At 33.1% G+C, this 18,998-nt stretch overlaps 1 protein-coding gene and 1 long non-coding RNA gene across 2 annotated transcripts; one reads left to right on the plus strand and one right to left on the minus strand.

Annotated features, from left to right (window-relative positions):
- Positions 1–5,197: 5,197 nt before the first annotated feature.
- Positions 5,198–6,067, plus strand: LOC145067595 (uncharacterized). The gene is made up of 2 exons (XR_013688863.1): positions 5,198–5,447; positions 5,717–6,067. It is a non-coding gene; the product is annotated as an uncharacterized LOC145067595 (long non-coding RNA).
- Positions 6,068–16,448: 10,381 nt separating this feature from the next.
- LOC145051841 (uncharacterized) lies at positions 16,449–17,465 on the minus strand. The gene is made up of 2 exons (XM_078999669.1): positions 16,722–17,465; positions 16,449–16,652 (listed from the first exon to the last, which is right to left on the minus strand). Exons 1-2 carry the CDS (start codon positions 17,463–17,465, stop codon positions 16,449–16,451), a joined length of 948 nt encoding a protein of 315 aa, XP_078855795.1.
- Between the last annotated feature and the right edge of the window lie 1,533 nt (positions 17,466–18,998).

The raw sequence follows: 18,998 nt of genomic DNA on the forward strand, positions 1-18,998 counted from the left end.
GTATCAAGCAAGACTTATAATAATAGTTAATCAAATTTGTTCAATTCAATCAACTCATGTATAGATGTTCATCATACATGCTTATACATTGATTTACACATTTTATAGTTAACCCTAGTTTTATAGTCACTATTCCTAGGCATACAATCTTATATTCATAAAACTATATGAATCAAGTAATCAAGAAGATATTCATGCAACTCAATCACTTATTTGTTAACTAAAAACATTTATCAACAATACATAAGGATCTTTAATAAGCTTAACAAGATGAATAACCAAATTAATATCAATTCAACCACTCAATCAAACCATGTTCATAAGATTATCTCATCCAAACAGAAGTAAAAAGCTTTTAGCTCATATCTACAACAAGTAATAACCTAAAATCAAAATCTAATGATTCAAACATGGTTCAAAACAGAGATTAAGAAAAGAAGAATGATTATTTGCCTTTGATTCTCTTTGAAATTGTTTCTTAGGTTGCAATCTCGAAAATAGCAGCTTCAAGAACCCTTCTGATCTTCAAAAATCGCAGCTAACTTCCAGCAAAAGTTAGGGTTCGGGCCTATAAGTCATCTATTTATAGTTTCCAAAAATCGACCCAACTCGTCGAGTTTTTGAGAATAACTCGACGAGTTTCTCTAATAATTTGCGCGTCCAGCGTGTACGGCAAGGCATCCTTAAATCTAGAATATTCTAATAAACTCGTCGAGTTTATGCTAAAAACTCGTCGACTTTCTTCTTTTATTTTGCTCCTTCTTTTACTCCTTGATCTCCAAGCTTCCAATCACTCAATCCTCTTCCTTTTTCATCCAAGCATGTCTTTTATTGCTGAAATTGAAATATTAAGCTAATTAAGTACCTTTTGTTCATTAAATGATATAAAATCAACAATAATTACTAAAATAATGAATGATTTCTATGACTAAATAATCTCATATCACCCTCCGTGACCGCATCACCTTCATCAGCCACCACAGACTTTCACAGTCCTTCCTCCACTACATTTGGTTACATTGATCAACATTCAGGATGATGGAAACGAAGACTAATTTTATATTTGTCTAACAAACCGGTTTTGCTTCTCACCAAAGATACAAATTCACTAGAATTAATATACTCAGAAAATATCAAAGCGAATTCAGAAATACCTCCATGTGGACATACGTATTCGAGATTTGTTTCAGTAACTTGCCATCTCCCACCACTTACAAGGCAAACCAAATATTTAATCATTCTTTTAGAGAAGTTTTAAACAAATTTTCCAAATAAATAAAAACTAAACTAATAATTTTTTGCAAAAGTTTATATATAATAAGGTTATTTCGTAGTCAAACCTATCAATTTCGTAGTAAAAAAATATTTAAAAAAAACCTCAAAATCACAGATGAAAACGAGAGGAAATCACATATTTTTATATTGAAAAACAAGGTATATATACATAAAAAACCATCTGCGAATATACAAGTGGCTAAAGCATGCCTATGCTTTAGCCACTAGTACATTCGCAGGTGGCTTGTTGAAATCGCAGATGGCTTTATTCCATCTGCGATTTTAGTGGCTAAAATTGTAATTTTGGTTTTTATTGACTATTTTCCACAACGTAATTAGTGTATTTGACTAAATTTGCAATTTTCTCTATTATTTATTACATTTTTTTTAGAAAGTTGAGTAAACTAACCTTATAAAAATAACTAACTTATTATTGTTATTTTTTTTAAAATTATCACTTTCTCTGAAATACTGTATTTCGGAGCACTTAAGAACATTTCAGACTTGTGTCGCTCAAAGTATTCCGAAATATGATATTCTTGAGCATTTATTTTCGTTCGTGAGATGTAAGTGGTTGGTAGGAATTAGGTCACACCCCAAACATTTTGGATAGAAAAAGTGTATTCTGGGTTGTACTTCGGAACGCCATACATTCCAGAGGTTTATTCCGAAGAGCTAAGATTAGAGTATTTGTGTGTTTTTGTTCCGGAATGAGTACGTATATGGGATTTTTTTTAGTGTCAGTTTCTAGTGGAGGGCAATGGCAGGTATTGAAAGTGGGGAGTCATGGATATGGTATTTATCAAGACTCAAAAAATATATTGGGGACATGTCGTCTTTGGCTATCATATCAGAGCCAATTCAGTTGAAATGGTTATTCAAGCCGTGTTCCCGAATGCATATTACAAACTATGTTGCCGCCATTTGTTGATGAATATGAGAGCAAAGATTGGCAAGCAAGAGAGAACATAGATTTTGTTTTGGAGGCTGCAAAAGCTTACCGACAGTCTGATTTCAAAGAAAGCTTAGGTAGGCTACGTCGTGCACTAAATGAAGATTAGCGTACATAGCTAGACAAAATCGATTACAAGAAATAGGAAAAGTCGTGTTTCCCTGTGGTTTGGTTCAATATTATGATTTCAAACAATGTTGAGTCCATCAATGTGTTATCAAGTGACGCATAGAAACCACCAATAACAATGTTGATTGATTTCTTTCGAGCAACTATGCAACAATGATTGTGTCAGCAATGTAACAGTGGAGGTAACTATTTATATTATAATACTTCCATGATAATTTTAGTATAATAAACTGTGCATGACAATATATGTATACAAATTTTTTTATAGTTGAAAGCAAAAAGGATATTAGTGAGTATGCTCAGAAGGTTATCGATAGGAGGATCAACAAATCCTCCGATTTTTGGGTATAGTAGATTGATCAAAGCAGATATGAGGTGAATGACCAAATGAAAAATGGTATAGTAAACTTGGAATCTCGTTGTTGCACGTGTGGGAAAAGGCAATAATTGTCAGGTATACCTTGTTCTCATGCAATGGCGGTATTCACGGAATTGAGCTATTCACAATGGAAACATATCGATCAACATATATAGAGGTTGTGTTTCATGTGACATCCTCTAATTTTCATAACCAATTAAAACTTTTCTTTACGCTTTAAAAATCATTTATTTATATTTGCGAAAAATCTCATTAAGAAAGATCATTTTGATTACAAATGTTTGTTTCCAAAACGTTAAAACCCTAAGGATGTCATAATCAATACAAATACATAAGTTACAATGTAAAGACTTGATAATCTTGAATACTAGTACATGTTGTCTCTTAATCACTCAGCATCCTAATCAAGTTCTACTAGTTTAAGTCTTGATACATGTCATTCATATAAACTGAGTGGGTCAGGTTGAGGAAACCTGGTGAGATACATAATATTGATAGGATAATATTTCTTAAATATCAGATCCGAAAACCCAATTGTTACCATACTAAATCCACATAGGCTTACATTCCTATGTATCTATTCCTACTGATCCTCACAAATCCTAGTCCAAGATTATTAGAGAGAATTATCTCTTCGATGAACCATTTAAGGTAAGGGTTTGACTACACAGCTGGGGGCTCCCTTGTCGATTTGGGTTGTCGCACCAGAAGCCACACACCAATCAGGAGTGGAATCGGTGATGTTGCAATCGGCATGGAAGGCCTGGGCTAGATTTGTAGCCGACTATGAAGATTTCTGAGCATAACTACCCAAGTCTGGACAAGAAGTGGCATAATGACCATCATGTTGGCATAATTGACAGTAAGGTGGTTGTCTACCACGACACCGAGAGGAAGAATTTTCCTGAGAGTTTGATCGCCCAGAAGAGTTGGACCTCCCTCTCCCACGAGAAGAAGCAACCGTAAAAGCAATAAGGGAGATAGTAGTTTCATGTAAAGATGTCATAAATAATTCATGGACCTATGCCTGAGTAACAAGAACACGAAAGGAGGGTCTGGTGGGCAGAGCTCGATGAGTTGTAGAGAATGTTTCAAAAGTCAGTCCCAAGCCACACAAAAACCTTCGGGAACAACTTTACCAATCGCCTGAAGTTTATCACAAATGGATTTAAATTTCCTAGCATATTTAGAGACAGATAAATTACCCTTTTTAAGTTGACGCAAAGAATCCTTGAGGTTCTGTGATCGCTCCTGTGAATCATGACTGTAAGCAGACTCCAGCGCTTTCCATACGTCACGAGGTGAAGAGAGGCCTAGTACCGCTGTCATGGATTCTTCAGATAAGGAGGATTGAAGGATGAGAAGAACCTTCTGATCAAGTTCCACCTAAGCATCATAGGCTAGGTTTGGGGCTTCTTTGCCATCGACTAGGGTGGTGGATGGCGGAACAGTAGAGGAACCATCGAAATGACACATCCACTTTTGATGAAGGAGAAGTGGGGTAATTTGATTTTGCCATAGGAGGTAATTTGATGATGTTAATTTAATGGTGAGCATATGGATGAGATTGTTTAGGGAAAAAGAAGATTCAGAAGAATACATCATGAGATGAAGAGAGAAGATGAAAGGAAGAAAGAAGAAAGCAACGAGGGTTAGGGTTGTTTTTTTAGGGATCGGTATTTAGGCTGATACCATGTGATAATGGGATAATTGTTCCCAATGAATTTTATTGAAGAATAGAGGAATATATATATATATATATATATATATATATATATATATATATATCCCTATCTAATAAAAGAATAGTTTTATTCTCCTTTTGACATGTGTCATCTTATTAGCCCCCCCTAATTAAGGTATATTTTATTCTCTTTTTGCCATGTGTCACAATATTATATTTATTAATGCATGTCATTTGTAAACCTATTGATTCTCCATTTCAAATTTTAAATTTATCACTCTAATTACATTAAATTAATAACATTAGAATAAAAATTAAAATAAATTTAATACAAATAATAAAGTGATATAATAATACATATTTATTTTAATCAATGATTAAAATTTATATAACTAAAAAAAAATCTCTTAATTAATAATTTATTTAAAATAATTTATTAATAATTTCGTTTTTATTTTAAAAGTTTAATTAATTCTATAACCGTGATTCCAACGGGTTATAAACTAATATATATATATATATATATATATATATATATATATATATATATATATATATATATATATATATATATATATAACATTAATCTAGGAGATATACAAGGTAAATAATCATCTATAATAAGGAACTAAATAAACTAATTATATATATATATATATATATATATATATATATATATATATATATATATATATATATATATATATATATATATATATATATATATATATATATATATATATATATATATATGATTTAATCTCCAATAATTCCAAGCTTCACAATCAAATAAGTTCTCTACATTTTCAATATTTTCCAATGGATTCTCTATGTGTGCTCAATTGTTTCTCCGTCACAAGAATGCATCTCCTATAGAAACCCATTCAGCAAGGGAATTCACCGTAATAGGACAAAAAAACGTTTCGGGTTGTGGATTTTTTGAAGCCAATAGTTACTCTAATCGTGGTCATTTCTTGATATTTCAACATAAATTATCCCATTGTCTGTGATGTGTCCACCCTAACCAGGTTATATATATGTAGTTTCTTAGAATTTTGTTTTATTTTATTTATTTATTTATTTTTGTAAATTTCCTTAAAATCTGTGTTTTAGAATTGTGTATGTATTGATGGTATTGATTCGGGCCATGAATTCTAGTATTGCATCTTTAGTTGGGTATTATCATGCTTACTTGATTCTATATATATTCGGGTTTCTTTATTTTTGCACATAAAATGTTTGACAAAATGTCTAAAAGAAACATTATGAAGCTAACATAACAATATTTGTTCTCTAGAGAAGAAGAGACGGGGGGAAATGGAAATGAAGTCAATGACGTCTCATGGGAAGGTTCAGCTGACTCTCCGACTAAACCATCAAGTTAAATTTGGTGAGCACGTTGGAGTCTTGGGGTCCCAAAAGAATTCGACTCATGTAAGAAGAAGAACAAAATGGGTGGTCCAATGGTGCCTTCTATTATGCTTCGTTTTTTTTGTAATGTGTTTGCGGAGGGACCAAATGACTCCAAACTTGGACTAAAAACCACCATTTGTGTAATTGTTTCTAGATTACTAGTGTTTCCTGTATAATGAATTTTAGTTGTAACTTTTATGGCAATTTGAGTTCTATATTACAAGTGCTTCCTTTGTAGACATGTATATATAAAATGATGTTTTCATAGGATAAAATTTCATTTTTCACATGCAAATAATATGATTAGTTTTTCAGAAGTTACTTTTTCATTTTTATGGCAATGTACTTTAGTTTCTCTAAATTCCAATCTCTAAATTCTTAGGGGAGAAGGAGTTCTTATTTGGGTGTGAGATAGCTGCTCTATTCAAGGAATATAGACATCTACGTTGTCTAGAAACATGCTTATATATTTTTATAGAATTGGTTAAGTTGGTTATGGTTATCAGTTTATCTTAGTTAACCGTAAAGATTGTAATTTAGAGAAACTAAAGTACATTGCAATAAAATTTGAAAAAAAAAACTACATTCTACTAAAAGCTAAAAAATCTGCAAAATGGTTGTTCATTATAACTACATATCAGGTAAGTCACGCAAAAGGGTTGTGTTTATTTTGCAGGAAAATGGGTTGCGCACATCATAAAAAGTAACCATCACATTTATTATTATTATTATTATTATTATTATTATTATTATTATTATTATTGCACATAAACATAAGCTACTACGTATAAGCATAAGCCACACTTGACAAACTTTAAGCATAAACCATACATTTTGATTATCTAGTCAAACTACAATTGCTCCCTGTTGCAATATATATATATATATATATATATATATATATATATATATATATATATATATATATATATATATATATATATATATATATATGGTTGAGATCGGTTGAGAACTCATAGTTTTCCGAGAACCTGAGAACTAAAAGTGGAGCGTTGGATCAAAAGTAATTCATTAAGGACATGATCGTCATCTTACCAATCTCATTTAATCTTCAATTTTTTTGTGTTATTTAATATATAAATATAAATGTCTAAAAACTGACATCATAAATCAAATTTTCATATTTTTTTAAATATAGTATGTGAATCTCATGTGATTCATATGTGAATCATATGTGATTCACATGTGAATCATACCAAATTCAGAATTCAGAACAAATTGTTTGGTATAAAATGTCATTTAGTAACTACTTTTACAACAACTAATCTTGGTTTCACCTGAGAAATAATTAACAAATCTTTAACAATTATTTTCCTATTACAAATCAAACATTAGATGAAATTAAAATAGGATAGTTATGGTATATTATTTAATTTACTAAAATGCAATGTGTTAATAAGATGAAATTAAAGTAGGATGATAGGATTGAATCAAAGTAGGTACAAAAAATTGGATATTATTTCTTGTATACGTAGATCTAAATTGGTGATAAAATGAAGTTAGCATAAATAACATGTTATTTCCTACATTTACCCTAGATTTTCAACCAATTAAATTCAAAAATATGGCAGAAACATCTAAATTGGTAATCAAACAAAAGCATACTCCATCAGGCCATAATTCAAGAACATGCAAGAGGCATTAGCATCAGAGCATGAATAGTTTTGCATATATTTATAACTGATGAAGATGATCTTCAAAATATACTCTATGGTCTACATTGACTCTTGAATGTTGATTCACATATCATCAAACAACATGCTGATTTTGAAAATTTCATGTTAGGAATAATATCTTTGCATGATAGTTATATTGTTATACAGCCTTAAAAAAATCCCAGTAGATGCTGACTAGGATAAGCATTAGAGTTTACTTTATGAAAAGGTGGAAACAAATTGTATATTCATGAAATGCACTTACATAAAATTCCATGGATTTGGTTCATGATCAAGTGCCCCATCTTGCAATCATTAACCCTAATTGTGTTTCTCATTTCTGTCAATATCTTAGTTGTTCTGTAACTAACCCTTCCATGTCCACCATTATTATAAGCACTGGCCACGACATAAAGCAGCAAATTGCAGCTTTTATTACCCGAATCCTGCAAAACACATGTCTTATACCATGTTCAAATAATCTTAGGTACATAGTGGAAATGACGAGATACATCAGAATCAGAATGGAATCCGAATGGTGATCTAGTTTGTGACTATTAGATGCTGCCTACTCACCACCCTGAAGTCAGCAGAAGGCTTGTCTTAGTCTCCCCCTTGGTTGTAGTGTATGATGCAACTATCTGTAATAATACCCAATATATCCTACTATTAATATATTAAAGTTATAATTTAGGGAATAATAGCAAGTAGTAACAAACTCAAATGGATAAGAGAGATTCCTTTGCTGCTAACTCTCTTAGGTGATAAAAATCCTTCTATGTCCAAGTTATATCTTCATTCTTAACTACCTCACCTAATTTTTCATCTATAAACATGAAACTTCCAAGAGAGATTCATGAACTTTCTATTAATTGTAATTTGATAGAAATTATATATTTTTACTAATATAAAAGGTTGCTATGTAAAAGTTACCTGTGTAATTTTAGAGAGATGACAAACTCACATGGAAAATATTAACAAATAAATGATTTAATACAACTGCAACCACGATGAGGATTAATTGAGGAAGCGACGACATTTTATAGTGCATCGACATTTTACGGCTGAATGGAAAACAAATGGCGTAGCCATGACCAATGAGGATGAGCTTATAGTTCTAATTAGATGAGATCAACGAACCATAGCATAAAATGATAATGAAAAAGTCAACCTCCTAACATAATTGGGAACTAGATTATACTTTTGAACACCATTTAGTGATAGAATCAATATCAGAAGTAGTCAATTTTACCACCGAAGTCAAAATTAGATCCATATTAGATGCATAAACACTTACAAGAATTAGACATGTGTAGATAACGCAAAAAACAGATTGCAAACAATCGATCGATTAGTGGAGATCTAGTAGAGAATAGAGACGACTTACTTTGGTATCGAGCATAACTGCACATAGAATACCGGTGTTATCCATGGCAGTTTGGAGACTATCAAGCGTTTCCTAATGATACTCATAAGATCCATGCAAGAAATCGATTCCAATTGCCATATCAACGGCGACTAAAAATAACGATGATGAGGAAGAACATGTGTGAATGGTCGTCTTTGGAGGCGATGTGACGGTAGGAGGTGGGATGAGAGAGAGAGAGAGAAGAGAGATGGACGGGGTTTACCTGATTCAGGGTAGTTCATCACTAAAGTGCCCCTGAATCATTTAATTATCATGCCCCCGTATTGTTTTTTTCCCAAGTATTTACAAAAATGTCACAAATGATCCTAGTCTTTTATTATTTTGATCTAACGGCCCTGGTTTGGTTCTCGGGATTTCAGGAAACCTTGAGTTCTCAAATGATTCTTCATATATATATATATATATATATATATATATATATATATATATATATATATATATATGGGAAAAGTGAATATACCCTTAAGGGTATATAAGCTTAGCTACCCAAACCCACCATAATATGTCGTTTTGTTTGATATATTCATTATAATGCTCTTAAACTTCAACCCCTAATTTGATTTACTTTCAAGATTTATGAAATTTTACCATTATCTTCCTCTTACATCACATCTTTATTACGAACACCTATTAGGCTATATATATTATAGTTAAAAATAAAAATTATGTAAGAGGAAGATAAATGTAAAATTTATAAAAATCTTGGAATTAAATCATGTTAGATGTTGAATTAGAAGAACATTGGACAATTACAATGTGTATTTGTGATACAAAACGACGTAGTATGGTAAGTTTGGGTACCTAAGCTTATATACCGTTAAGGGTATATTCACTTTTTCATATATATATATATATATATATATATATATATATATATATATATATATATATATATATATATATATATATATATGAATGAGTTCTATGGAAAACAAATAACTAGGGCAACATCTACCGGAGCCAATAATCAAATGACACGTGTCCATTTCTTTCTTCATAAGTAATATATTGTGGAAGTTATTGTAGAAGTGATGTGTTGTCATGTTTTCATTGGTTCAAATATGTGTTGCCCTAATCATTCATTTTCCATATAACTTTTCCATATATATATATATATATATATATATATATATATATATATATATATATATATATATATATATATAGAGAGAGAGAGAGAGAGAGAGAGAGAGAGAGAGAATTGGTCCTATGGCAGAAAAACATTATAAAAATGGTAAAAAAAACATTATAGAGTGTTCCTTGTAAAAAAAACAAATTACAAAATTGGTACCTATGGAAGAGAACAAATTACAAAATTGGTCCTTGTGGCAGAAAATCATTATCAAAATGCTCCCTATGTAGAATAACATTATAGAATGGTCCTTGTTGCAAAAAACAAATTACAGAATTGGTATCTCTAGCAAAAAAACATTACATACTTGGTCCTTGTGGCAGAAAAAACATTACAAAATTGGTCCTTATTATAGGAAAAAATTATATAGAGTTGGCCCCTATGACAGAAAAAACATTACAGAATTAATCGAATGCAACGATAGTAAGAGGTGGAAAGAAACTCTATTTTAAGATACGACATTGCCTGACTGATTGCACTGATGGAGAGGAGATACATGATGAAGAAGACTATATACATACATTGAAGATGCCTTGACTTAAGAGATATGTGTAAATCGTAATTGAATAAATATGCCTAGGGATTTAATTTGGGAATGGTACTTTGGTAAACTCATATAATTTCGAATTTTAGATAAATTCTTCAATATAAAATTGATATAATCCTAATTAAAAAATGACTTTGGATATATATGTAATTTTTATAGTTTTAGATGGATATACACGTAATTTTAAAGTTTATAAAGATATTTACGTAATACTTCAAATTTAGAAGGATATATATGAAATTCTTTTTTTTATTTTATTTTGTTTTTAAATTGAAAAATGATAAATAATAATAGAAAGTTTTAAAACATATATATTAAGGGTAATAGTCATTTTAGGTCTGATAGAAACCAAACTATACCATTTTACCGTAGGGATCTTTTGAGTTAAAAAAAAAAAAGATATCAAACACGCAGATTACTCCAAACCATAGGGATCATTCGTGTAATTTACTCTTAGAATTATTAGTCATTACTCTTACAAGCCTATGTGGCGGTTTACCCTGTATAACACAATGGAATTGATGCACTTGAAAGATCTCACATGGCCAAGAAAAGCATTATATCAGTTAGCCCTAAAGAGGTTGTTGAGTTTCCAACCAACGTAGATATATGGTCATGAATACTGAATACTCCATAAAACAACTAATTTAGAATATGCAAGTATATTGCTTTAATTGATAAAAGAGAAACTACATTGACAACATCGGTAATGAGAGTGAAGTGTAAATGACAAGTTAAAAGAGTTCGAAAATTGAAGACATTTCATCCAACAGTTTCCATGCAGTAAAACATAATCCTTTTTGAATTACTAGTTTACTACTATCCATTTACATATATACGGAATTTAGGAAAATCAAACGTATAGAACTGAATCAAGACTACCTAAATAATATGGGTTTGAGGATACATACAGTTGATGATCAGATTCAACTGGGTAGAGAAATGGAACGTGAGAAAGGGGAAAGGGAAAGAAAGCCTAACAACGAGGGTTAATCCCAAGCAATATGTTCGGCTTCCTAAAGTGAACGGATTCAATTTTGGATAGAAGTCGGTTGCTAATTTCTTGCGATTTACATGGAAACATAAATCTGTAAGTGGCTGATTTTATACAATCTAGTCAACAAGGGCTGATTTTATGCTAAAATAGACTGATAGTAAGAAGTAAGATAGAGATAAGATAAGATAAGATTCGATCATCATACAAGAAACTATGGAATAAACCCGTAAAATCGATGGTGTTACTTTTAATACAATACAAGGAAAATCCAATTAAAAGATGACATAGTATAATAAGAATCAGCGTTTTGGGGTGGTTTTCTGATACTTGTCTTTAATCCATTGGGCCCCAGCGTAACCCGCCTGTAGGAGCCCCTTAGACCAAAATATAGCCCCCTCTTTGGTCTTCTCATACTTTTCGGCCATACTGGTTTTCTTCTTAGGCAAGGGTGGAAAGTCCTTAGAATGATCAACCCACGGCTTGCCAGGCATCCTTCTTTCTTCTACTTGATTGATTAATTTCTGCAGCACTCAGCCGAAGCTTAATAACTTGAATGGATTAATTGGTAAATGTAAATGTATTTATAATACAAAGTAGCAACCAAACGACACTAGAATTCGATTATAAAACTGTATCTTAAAGACCAAGCCCTATCCTTTCCTTTTCTTTCCACGTTATCTTTTATGGTCAATTGCTAAAATAAAAAGTTTGTTGTTTAAAAGTTTGATAACATTTATATTATATATACAACTTGATTATTATATATTCACAACTTGCAACACAGTGGTTTGTCTTCTCCTTCAAATTTGTAGATTAGGGTTACTTTTCGGCTGCTTCAGATCCATGATTCTTTTCTCTGTTTTTTTTTTAATCTATTGCGATCATACTTTCCAAATTCAAATCGTTTTTGGCTGAATATGATGAGAGTTAATCCTGCTTCAGTCTTACGAGCCTTGTATCATTGCATTGCTCAATGGTGATAGACATATTCATAATCTGATTAATCCTACTCCAATTATACAGAATAGATTTCAAAATGTTATACAAAATTCATAACTTTTTAGTTATAATGAATTTTGGAAGTGATGTGGTTAGCTATTTGATTGATATATATGATATTTTATTTACCCCTTTTTGTCTGTTTTATCAAATGCTGATATATAATACATGCATCACCATCTGATCCCTCTTTAGCAGCCACTCATCTCATCCCCCATTGATATTTTTTTTTTTTAAATCGTTCAGTAGTTCGTGCTTATTTGTGAATCGAAATTGTTGCAATCAATGATGTAAATAATTTTTTACGCTTATGTTTTTCTGTGATCAACTTAAATTGATCACCATCTTCGGCTGAGATTGTGCAAAAGTTTTTGTTATTTTATTTTTATTTCATTCTATTTGTTAATTTAATGCCCACGGTATCTACTAATGTCTTTACCTAATCAAAATGACATTTCTACCCGAACTATTAATCACATCAATTAACCTTAATTAACAATTAAGGTAACTACTCCAGCTCAACTAGTCCAAATACTAAACTAATCCTCAACGGGGCAAAATAAACCCTCACAGTTGGCTAAAAGCCTAAAAGCTAAAAAAATCAAAAGTCAAACCCTTGTTGATTTACGTATGGCGTACTACAGATCTATGCATGGCGTAGAGCACTACGTTGTTGACAAGCTGCTATGATGGGCGTAACCTAAGTTACACACGGCGTAACCAACAGTACTTCAAAATCCAACTTTAAGGTCTTAACTCATTAAGGCCTTTCATCCTAACCTCACATCTGACCTTAAAAAAGCACTCTAATCCATAAAGTTTTCAATTTTATGCATTTGCATGTCAAAACTCAAAAGAGAGATCAAATCTAAAAACCCTAACTTATAATACCATTTAAAACCCCCTAACTTTTCTTGCATGGATGAATACAAAAGACCGAGCTTGCATTTTTATATCACCAAACACTCAAAAACTTCTCTAATGACAACTCAAATGGTCTAGAATAGACCATACTCATTAGACCAACTCAAATGCCTCGAGATTTGAACTTTATACATACTGTAGATGAACAATAATGTGTAGATTTTGGATCCAAGAGCTTGAATGCACCACCACTTCTCCAATGATCTTCCTTCACCACCAAGAACACCAAAATATCACTTAAAAGCTTTAAAACACACACTCAAGGATTAAGGTTTTGAGATGGGGGCTACTAAGGATGGAGGCCGGTCATAAGAAGGTCCAAGAGGAGTTAATGTCCTTAAATAGGGTTCATAACCCCGGATTTTAGGGTTTTAGTACCAGCACGAGTACACTCGACGAATTCCATGTGTACGCCCTGCGTACTCAGCAAAACTCGTGATCCCTTTAAAGACTTACGCCCGATGTACACTCCATGTATGCCAACCTATTTTGTAAGAAATATTATTTTTGGGTTGAAAAATGAAAATACTTGGGAACGGGTGTTACACACATATATAAGTTTAGTCTACCATAATATTCCCTCCGTCCCAAAATTATTGTCCACAGACAAAAAACACAAAGATTCAGTAAACATTAATTATCAACAACTTTATACAATAAAATGATAGTTTTGTCCTTACCTTGCATTTAATGTTCCATTAAATGCTTAGTTGGTTGAGTAATAATGAGGGGTATTTTGGTAAAAATATTATTTATTTTTAGAAGTGGACTATTATTTTTGGACAAATAAAAAAAATGGATTATAATTTTGGGACGGAGGAAGTGTGATTTAGAACAAAGTACGCGAATGGTCCTTTAGGTTTTGGATTTTTCCCTAATCTAGTCCCTACGATACTTTTTTCCCTCAAATAGTACCTATGGACCATAAGTTGCACGCGTTTGGTCCCCGAGTTGGATGTCCGTCCATTCCATCGTTAAGTTGCCCCCATGTGACTTGCACAGGAGGGTATTTATGTCATTTTAACCTAAAGGACCTTTTCTGAACATATAAATTAACGCTTATATTACTTCTTCTTGTTCTTCCTCTTAATTTAATCGATCACTACTACTGTTAGAGAAAGAAAGCTGGGGAAAATGTCGATATGTGCTTGTGGAAATCGTGATCTAGCCATCGTCAATTCCTGGTCAGATCGCAACCCTGGAAAGCGATTTTGGTCTTGTCTTCGTAATGAGAGAAGGTGTGGTTGGACTGGGTGGTTTGATGAGCCGATGTGCCCTAGATCGGTGGAAGTGATACCTGGTTTAATCAGGTCTATGAACAAGCTCCAAGAATCTCTTCAACAAGCTACACTGCAAGCTAGGATGTATAAGTTAATCATTCTCTTCAGTTGGGGTCTTTTTGCAATTCATTACTTGAAGCATGGTCGAAGTTGCCTCTGAATGTGGTGTCTGAATGCAAGAAGTAGTGTCGTAGTCATAGGGTTAATGTACTGGTGGTCTTATTTTGAGTCTGAAGACAGGAAATTGTACCATGGTTTATGTAATGTTTGTGTCTTTTTTGAGTTTGACTGCAGTAAATTATGTTCTGGTTAATGTTGTCTTAATGTTATAGTCTTTTTGTAATCAAATGGTTTAATTTCATAACAAGGTTATTGTGTCATGGCTTTGTGCAATCAAATATTATTGACAAGAACACCAATTCAACATGCATGACCAAACACTTTGAATATCACAAATACTAGTTGACAAGAACAAGAATATAACAAAAATGCTATTGTATATCACAACAGCAGTTGACATTGTTTCACAGTTTACCTATGTGTACAATGATTCAAGGTCAACATGCATGGCCATACAAAATAAGGAGCCCAAAGTAAGTATTGTTTGGTACATAAACATAGGTGTTAACATAACCATAGAAGTAAAGTGCAAATTACATCAAAAGACCTAATGGTTCTCAACAACACCCCCATCCTCACTTCTATCCTCCTGTTTCTTCAGTTCTTTTGTCATTAGGGCCACCTTGACCTTTACAAGTTCTTGAATTATGCCCTTTGTTGTTGCACTTTCTACATGTAACAGTGGTCCACCTCTTGGACAGTTTATGCCCCTGTGTAGCAGGTTCATCATATGCCCTCTTCCTTTTCTTTTTGGGCCTACCCACCTACAAATGTACATAAGATCAAATTGTTGTTCTTAAAAAACTTCAGTTATATTGATATATGAAGACATACCTGAACAACATGTTTGGGTGGAAGCAACTTGGTTGGGCATTGTGATTTGGGCCACATCAATCTAGCATTTATAGGTTTAATTTTGTGTTTGTACACTTCTGCCCATGTAACTAGCCAGTAGCATGGGTGGACCCAATGCTCCAACTCAGGAACATTCTTTGCTCCATGTTTAATCTTGTCCCATATTGCACTTATTGCATGTGAGCATAACATGCCTGTAATTTCCCAATGTCTACATGTGCATGTTTTTTCATCCAAATTCACAATAAACTGATCACCCCAATGAGTAGTGACTTGAGTTTTAACCCCATTGAAAATACACCTGTGATTTTGTGCTTGTCTTTTCATTTGATCAAGAAGACTAGTGGCAGTTGGTGTGAGAGGACTATGGCATCTATCAATCTCTCTTTGGACATTGCAAATTCTCTTCATCAGATACTCTCTAATATACTCCAAACAATAAATGATATGTTTTTCCCTACCACCTTGTATTTTTCCATTCAGAACCTCACACAGGTTATTCAACAAGATGTTAGTATGTGCCCTCCCTGTTTAGTCATATAATACAAAATGAGAACAAATCCTAACAATGACAAGTAAATGTTAACATAAAGGAAAGATGAAGTACTAACCTGAGAAATGAGATCTTGCCTAATGAGCTGGAGGAATCTGTATCAGCTAATCATGAGCTTCAGCTTTGAATTTCTTTAACTCTTCTAATGCTTTCTCAAAATGCCTTATAGTAGTAGCAGTTGCACATGCCCACACCAAATCTTTGAGCTCTTTATCCTTCCACTGCCTTTCCATATTTTCATAAATATGCCTCAGACAGAACCTATGCTCAGCTTGAGGGAAAAGTTTGGCAATTGTAGGAATGATACCCTATTTAAATATTTCAATACTTAGTTGACTAAATAATAACAATATCAAATTAAATTGAAGTATATGTACCTTCTGTCTATCTGAGATGAAAGTGAAGTTTGAATTAGCATAAAGTTCCAGATCATCACCAAGTTGTTCCAAAAACCATGTCCATGAATTGGTGGTTTCATTCTCAACAAGAGCATATGCAAGAGGATATATCCCATTATTGGAATCTACCCCTACGGCAGTCAAATTTTGACCAGGATAGGGACCTTTCATGAAAGTACCATCCAACCCTATGAAATCCCTTAGATTAGCCTTAAATCCTTCCTTTAATGCTCCTAAACAAATGTAAATTCTCCTAAATTTCCTTATATCAGAATTTAAATTTGGCTCACTGTAACAATCGATCTTCACATTAGTACCTGGGTTTCTTTCCATCAACTCTAGTCCATAGTCCCTCAAAATAGCATATTGTTTCTGAAAATCCCCAAAAACATGCTTCTGAGCCAATTCCTTTGCCCGATGTACCTTCATTCTTGACATGTTCATCTCGAATTTTTGAATGAGATCTTCTTGAAGTGCATTGACTGGAATGGTTGGATTACTCTCAATTTGCTTCACAATGTTTGCTGCAATGAATTTGTAGTTGCAAGCTTTAATGGTTCTTGATTGCACACACCGATGTTCACTAACTAGGGTGTTCACTACCCAGTCATCTGTCTCTTTAGGTCTAGACACCAGTACAACCCAAGGACATTTACCCTCTTTCATATTTACTGTTTTGTCCTTGAATCCAGTCCTTGACTTTGTCCATGGCCCACCACTCATATCTGGGACCACTCCTTTACACTTAGCCCTAATCCTTGTTTTGTCATTTTTTTTCAAAATGTAAATCCCTTTTGGTTTCTACTGCATGTTTGTTTATATATTCTTTCACATCTTTCTTTGTTTTGAACTTCTTTCCTAATGTGAAAGCCTTTTGATGAACTACACCCTGAGAACAACTTTTTTCCTTTCTTATGTCTCTCAACATCCTCTCTCTGTTTTTATCTTCATCTACAATAGGTGACTCAAACGATTATGGGTCTATGACCTCCAAATCTTCACCTTCAGTAAAGTCAACACCACTACCACTTGCTTCTTTGGTGGTTTTTTTAACCCACTTAACATCTTCATCAACATGTATATGAAATTCTTTCATATCAACATCCACATCATCTACAATATTTTCTAAATCCACAAAGAAATCTTCGTCCTCACTCTCATCATCTGTCATATTACCCTCACTCCTACTACCCTCACTCCAAGGACCCTCACTAACACTTTCCTTACTTCCACTGTATTCGTCCTCAAAAAACTCAACATCATGTAGATTTTTTCCCCCACCATATTCTGCGTCCACATCCCCCATTACCTCATAATCATCCACTGGATCAACATCCCCTTTTGTCTGGTGCTCATCCCCTGTGTCAACATCTTTTTTACCATGGTTATCCTCAAACTGTACCCCCCTAAAGGGATCATTCTCTCGATCAACTAAGTGTTTTTTGTTGATTACAGGTTCATAGGGTACAATTAACTTTGACAAATCAGTGGACTCATTCAAATCCAACTTTTTACTACATGACCCAATTGATTTCCTTTTCATTCTAACCCTATTCATTTCAGGAGAATCATTCCCTTCAACTTCCTCAATACGAACCTTCAATGGGGACTTAAAGTAAGGGACTACACTAGTATTTCCATGCTCAATGTACAAATTAATTTCCTTATGATTAAGCACATACCTTGCCAACTGAATGACTTCTTGATCGGTGCCAAGGGGTAACAATCCACTATCCAAGTCTGTCTCTAGGATCATGAAATGGTAAAACATTATACCACCATCATTGTACCCTAAAACTGCCATCATATCATCTAACTCGTGGACTGAAAACACATCCATGTCCACAAAATCAAAGTGATCAATAAGCCCATCTATGTATGACTTTCCAGATACCGTATTTGTGAACGAACCTCCATGATTTATCTTGAATGTGCAAAAGCTTGAAATAGAACCTGTGAACATTCAATAACAATCAAATGTTAATGATGGAGGAAAGAAAAATTACATTTCATCAAAACCTAGCATTACAAGGTCCGTGCTTACCATATTCTTTACGTAGGTCAGGTGGTTGGGTGTAGCGTGGACGTAAAGACCACAATGTGAGCACCATTTTCCTCGATACACCGTTCAATCAGTTGAACTGTAACGGCCGACGACGATAAGAACTTGCCATTGAAGAAGATGGGATGATCAAAAGGTTTTCTTGGGGAAAGAGATAGAGTGTAAAGTCAATGTCTGAAACTAAACCCCGCCAC

This window comes from Lactuca serriola, chromosome 1, assembly GCF_051521515.1.
Source record: "Lactuca serriola cultivar US96UC23 chromosome 1, Lser_US96UC23_V15, whole genome shotgun sequence".
Taxonomy (NCBI): Eukaryota; Viridiplantae; Streptophyta; class Magnoliopsida; order Asterales; family Asteraceae; genus Lactuca; species Lactuca serriola.